General features: G+C 38.2%; 1 protein-coding gene across 2 annotated transcripts in view; it reads left to right on the top strand.

Annotated features, from left to right (window-relative positions):
* Nucleotides 1-6,000, top strand: part of LRRC1 (leucine rich repeat containing 1) — a 144,741-nt gene that overhangs the window by 92,610 nt on the left and 46,131 nt on the right. For both annotated transcript variants that reach the window (XM_014583034.2, XM_006165710.3), the window contains exon 3: nt 1,643-1,721. In XM_014583034.2, the coding sequence (XP_014438520.1) occupies nt 1,643-1,721 (79 nt within the window). The remainder of the gene's footprint in view (nt 1-1,642; nt 1,722-6,000) is intronic.

Here is a 6,000-nt window from a genome sequence, read left to right as displayed (position 1 = left end):
CTTTCCCTCATGGAAAAAGGGATAAATGAATTTTAAAAAAGAAATAAAAAGAAACTCTGAGTTTTCACGTGGCATCTGATTACATGGAGGTTGTTGGAGCAAGGCACGCATTTCTTCCTTTACTTCTCCCTTCTCTCACTACTCCCAGTTCAGAAATATTAAGTATGTTTTGGCTCAACTTGGATTTGTCAAACTAGTGGAAGAAACAGCATGGGACCAGGAGAACTTTTCCTATTTTAGCCCTTGTCAGTGTCAATATGTCCAAAATAAATGTATTCTTGAAATTAAATGCTATGAACTAACCTTTCAAAGCCCTGAAAGCTATAATCTTGGTTTTGTACCAAGAGAAAGAAGAATTTATGAGAGAGGAATTCTAGTCATTTTATACCCATAGTATTTAGTGGTCAAGTGAACTTGGGGGAAAAATATTCAGCATCATTAGTAATAAAAGAAGTATAAAATAAAATGTTGTCAGAGTATTTTACTGATAAAATTGACATTTTTTTTAAGCTGTAAAAGAGAAAAAGAAGAGATGTTCAACTGGGCATTCTATGCAGGCTGATAGAAGCATCGGTTGGTATAACCTGCCCTCGAAAGCAGTTTAACAATATTTATCAAGTACTGTCAAGACGTTAATGCCTTTGATGCAGTAATTCCACTTCTGGGAACTCAGCCTAAGGAAATAATTGGAAACGGGCATAAATGTGATTATAACGTCAGGAACTTGGAAAGTCTAAATGTCCAACAGTGGGGGGATTGATAAAATGGGCAATGCGCTTTTCTACCATTAAAAAGGGCAAACTATTTGAAAAAATGTTGATGGGGAAAAGTTTGTAAAATACTGTAAATTAAAAAAATAATCATGAACCTTATATTTTTAAATAAAATTTATTTATGTACATACTCTGTGAGTCCATGTGTACATTGAGGAGTAACACCTGAAATACATCAGAATAAGACAACATCTCTGGGTGATGGTGTTGGTAGTTTTTATTTCTTTCTTTGTACTTTTCTGTATTTTCCATTCTCTTATATTGTAACAAGAAAATTTGTAATTTAAAAATGCTCTTCTTGGGCTAGTTCTATAACTCAGTGGTTAAAAACTGCACTGTGGAGCCAAATCCCACATGGCTAACCAGGGTTTGAATCCCTGCTCCAATGGCTTGAAAAAGACACTGAATTTGTGTATGTCCCCCAAATTGTAACAGAATGAAGAAGGAGGAGGAAGAATGATTGCGGCCTGACGACTCCCTATTGTTGTGCTTCCTCTCTCTCTCTCTCTCTCTTTTTCTCTCCCTCTCATGATTGAACACTCCCTCTGGCCATTAAAAAAAAAGGTACCATTTTAGAATGGTCTAGAGGGAACTAGAACACAATGTTATCAATGGCTTTTGTAGGGTAGTGGGATTTGGTGGTGGTAGTGGTTATTGTTGTTTTTAATATGAGTATTGTTCTTTAATATGCTTTGGTTAAGAATATATCTGCTATTAGAAAGCAAGTATAAAATAAATGTAGAAAAATACTTGATAAATCCTTGCCATATTTGAATAGTGGTATTTTCTTGTGACTGTGATCCATGGTGAATATGATAAAAACTGTTAACTATGGTTGTAAATGATAGATGTTTTCTTTACACCTACAGATATTCCTGAAATTCCAGAAAGCATCTCATTCTGTAAAGCACTACAGATAGCCGACTTCAGCGGAAACCCACTGACTAGGTAAATTTTTGCAGACTTTTCTATCTACAGTACTAAAGATATCTTTTACAAATCTTATTGGTGGAGAGGACATGTGTGCCCACAAGAGAGGGAGAGAGGAGAGAAAAGGAAGTGAGAGACAGAGAAGCTCCCTCCACAAGGTCTGCTTATGCCATGATCCCCCTCTCTCAGCCCTCCAGCTTGACAGGATCTTATACAAGCATATGTGTACCTAGCATGTTTCAGGCCAGCTGGGCAGGGAATCCTAACCCATGGTCAGCCATGTGGCTTCCAGCACTGTAATTCATTATGTTACGCACTGTGCCACAGAAGCTGGGCCTGGATATCTTTTTAAAGAGCCATACAAAAAACACAAACTAAGTTACCCATCTTGGAAGTACCAAAATGAATCACTGTCTTTGAGATTGTTGACTTTCACAGATACTTATTTACAAAGAGCTGTGTGCAGTAAAAGGCATACTATGCTATAGATAGAGATGTAGCCATGATGTGGGGGAGAGGAGAGGAGACGCAGTGAATGTCTGAAACATGAGCGAGGAATGGAAGGAGTCCACTTCTGAAGCAATGGGAGGAATCGTAGTAGTTTATAGGTTCCATCATGATCTGTCCTGTCTTGTGAGATAAGGCTGATTTCTAAACCTCCAAGGAGCTCACACTGTAGTTAGCCAAGGAAAAGTTGGATTAGAGTCACTTTTTCTACTTCAGTAACAAAACATGATTACTATACCCTCAAATTGTGATTTCTTTAGTAATGGCTGAAGGGATTTTTTTTGGGGGGGTACTCTGTTCCTTTAAATAAAGACACTTGTCTCTGGTTTTACTACTTATTCTAGTTTTGACCTTCCCAGAATGACACAACATGCCTCCTGGGCAGGGCTAACTAGTGTCGCCATGAGCCTCTCCTCATGGCTTCTTAGTCAGGAGTCCCCTGACCACTGTGCAGTCATCTGTGTGGTCAGAATAACTGAATTGATGCCCACATGGCAATGCAGAGACAGCCCTTGGGAGTCTGCTTTAGAGGTCTCTGTGGGCCAATGGGTCCATTCCTAAGATTTCTCAAGATTTGTAAGAAATCATGGAATAAAAGTACCCTTTCACTTTTTGGCAGGGTTGGGGTAGAAATCTAGGAAAATTGGGATTAAACTAAATTTTGGGATTTATCTTACCCATTTCAGAATTTCTTGGGATATCTTGGGTATGCAGTGTCTGAGAGTGCTCTAATTACTTTGGTTTTTCCCATACCAACCTATATTCAAGAAGTAAATATGTTTTTTAAAATGTTTCTGGTTTTCTTCTTTTGAATTTTGGTGATTAGGTTACTTGTAATATTTATTACTGAAAAATAGTGATCTAGTAAACTATACCATAGCAGCTTTCTAACTCATCACCATCTTCAAGTCTTATCTTCTTTTCTAACCGTCTTCCATGCAATTCTTTTTCCTCTTAAAACCTTTCTGTAGCTTTCTGATCCTTCAGGTCAAGTCAGAGCTCCTTGATGTGCAGTCCAGACCTCCACACCCACCGCCTGTTTGACCTTGGCCTCTCTCTCCATCTCGTTGCCCTCAGCTGCCGGTGTCAGACATTCTGCTGTATAGAGAATTGATAGTTCATCTCATACCTCCCTCTTACTGAGTATACCAAGCTTCCACCCTCCTCTGAGAAGCAGCTCAAACATCACACACCTTCAGGAAGCGTGTCCTGATTACTCTTCACGAGTCCCTCCTCTGGCTTCTGTAACACTCTGTATACTTTTTATTTCATAAAACTTCACATCTTCACTTATGTAACCCCCTTGACCAAGACTCCCCAACTGGACTGATGATATTGCCTGTATTCCTCTATTACTTATTATTGTATCTCTAACCCTATTTCAGTGGAGTAAGGGTATAATAAATAGTTGTAAAACTAAGCTTAGGGTCGCTTAGAGGGTTAGTCAAGCAGGGAAATATTTATTATGTTGTTGAGGATTTTTTTTACTACTCAGTTGCTTAATCACCTTTTCTATTTAATTGTTTTCCTTTTCAGATGTCTACTGGCATTTGGCTTTACCATTATCTCACGACTCTCTCAGCTAGAACATACCCAGATTGTATGAGTTTTTATTTACTTGCTTTTTAATTTTTTATCTTGCCTGCATATTTGACAGATTTTTAAATGTAAAGTCTTTTCTAATTTAGCAGGTATGGTGTTTTTAAGACCTTAGACAGTATCTGAGTTGAGACCTTGAAAGTATCTAGCTTGGGGGGCAATAGGTGGCATGGTAGTTAAGGGAGCTGGACTCCCACATGGCCAACCATGGTTCAAGTTCTGGACCTGGTGGCTTGCTTTCTCACTCCCCTCTACCTCCAATCAAACTGGAAAATAATAATCATAATCATAAATAAAGTTAAATAAATAATTCTTTTAAAAAGTTATCTAGCTTGGCATATTTCAGTTATTATAAGCATTTCAGTTAATAAACTGATATATGGGACTGGATTTGGGTTTGAAGATCATCAATGCATTTTTGCATCGTAACTGAGGCTTCAATAGGTTAAGTGACCTTTCAGGGTCATGCAGCAGACCTGTGAGAAACTGGAACTGTTGTCATCGGAAAAGTCATGACACATTTTTACATAGAAAAAAACATGAAAAAATATGTCACGACTTTCTGACAACACAGTACAAGTCATGTCTCTGGTCCTTGAGTCTGCGTTTCCTTGTCTCATCATACTATTTTGCCTTTTAAAGTTAACAGCAAGTAAAAAAGCAGATCAGCCATTTAAAAATAAATTTTCCTTATGTTTAAGAACATTTCAGCTAGTTTTACAATTGTAAAGTTACATATACTTTCTCACAAAAACTCAGACAGAACAGGTAAGTTGCATCTTTTGAATTATAAGTAAAAATCTTAACCTCCTTTACCCTAGTAACTGTTCCTAAGAGCATATTTCAGTGATTATAAACATTTCAGTTAATTAACTGGTCTGTGGGACTGAATTTGGATTTGAAGATTGGGTCATTGGCAAAGTCATGATGCATTTTTGTGTAGAAAAAAGGAAAAATATGTCATGATTTTCCCAGTGACCCAATATATTAAATGTCAAATTGTAACATAGGATTTTTAAAATTTTTAGATTTTTGTCATAGGGTATGTGTGCTCACTGTAAAGAGACAGAGACATGGGTGAGGGAAAGTGAAAAATAACCCCCTGGGACATGGCCACACAAAAATTCCTTTTTGGGATTTTTGGGCACGCTTGGTTATTTTGTCATAGGGTATGTGTGCTCACTGTAAAGAGACAGAGACATGGGTGAGGGAAAGTGAAAAATAACCCCCTGGGACATGGCCACATGTCCTTTTTGGGATTTTTGGGCATGCTTGGTTATTCACCTGGTATTTTTCAAGCTATTGAGTCTGGAACATGAGCCACAGAACAGCCATGTGGGATCCAGTGCCTTAATCATACTACCTGCTGGCCCATAGGATTTTTTTTTTTTTTTAAGAGAAAGAAGCCAGGGCCATCAGGTGGCATGGTGGTTAAGGCTCTGAACTCCCACACGGCTGACTGTGGTTGAGTCTCAAACCCAGTATCTTGTAAATCATGCTTAGGTGCCCCAATTCCTGAAAGGAGAATGGACGAGAAGGGATTGCGGCATGGCCATCTCCTCTGTGGAGTGATTTTTCACTCTCTTTGTCTCTCTTTCTCCAGCAAGTGTACACACCTATGGCAAAAACCTGAAAAAGAAAAAGAAGCCTACAGAAAGAAAAAAATAATGGCTGAGTTGCAGTGGCTCACAGATAATGTCGCCACTTGAGAGGCTGGAAGCCTCCTGGGAGGCCCAGGTTTGGCTCCTGGGCCAACCTAACATGCTAGAGATGGTTATGTGGGCCTGTAATCCTAGCTAATTGGGAGGAGGGTCGTCACGTGGAAAGACCCTGTCAAAAATATTTCTTTGTCTATTAGTCTCTCTTTCTCCTTCTCTCACAGAAGATTAAGAAAAAAAAAAATGAAGGAGAGAAAGAAATGAAAGCTTCTGCTCTAGAAAGTATCACTCAAGCCAGAGTCTCTCCCCCACTGAAAAACATGAGTTATATATTCTTGTGTCAATATTAGTGGATTTATGTGGCTATATTACATCTCATTTTAGATGCAATGAAATCTTTTTTGCCTTTAGTTAGGTTTTTTTTTCCTCCCTAAATACTGGTAACCATAGAAATATTGGAAGTAAACTGTTTTTGTAAATTTTAAATAATGATTTTAAGCCTTGATCTTCTGTAGAGTTTAAGGGACATATAA

This window comes from Tupaia chinensis, unplaced genomic scaffold (assembly GCF_000334495.1).
Source record: "Tupaia chinensis unplaced genomic scaffold, TupChi_1.0 Scaffold144010_1, whole genome shotgun sequence".
NCBI lineage: Eukaryota > Metazoa > Chordata > Mammalia > Scandentia > Tupaiidae > Tupaia > Tupaia belangeri.
This window is presented reverse-complemented; position numbering and strand designations above follow the sequence as displayed.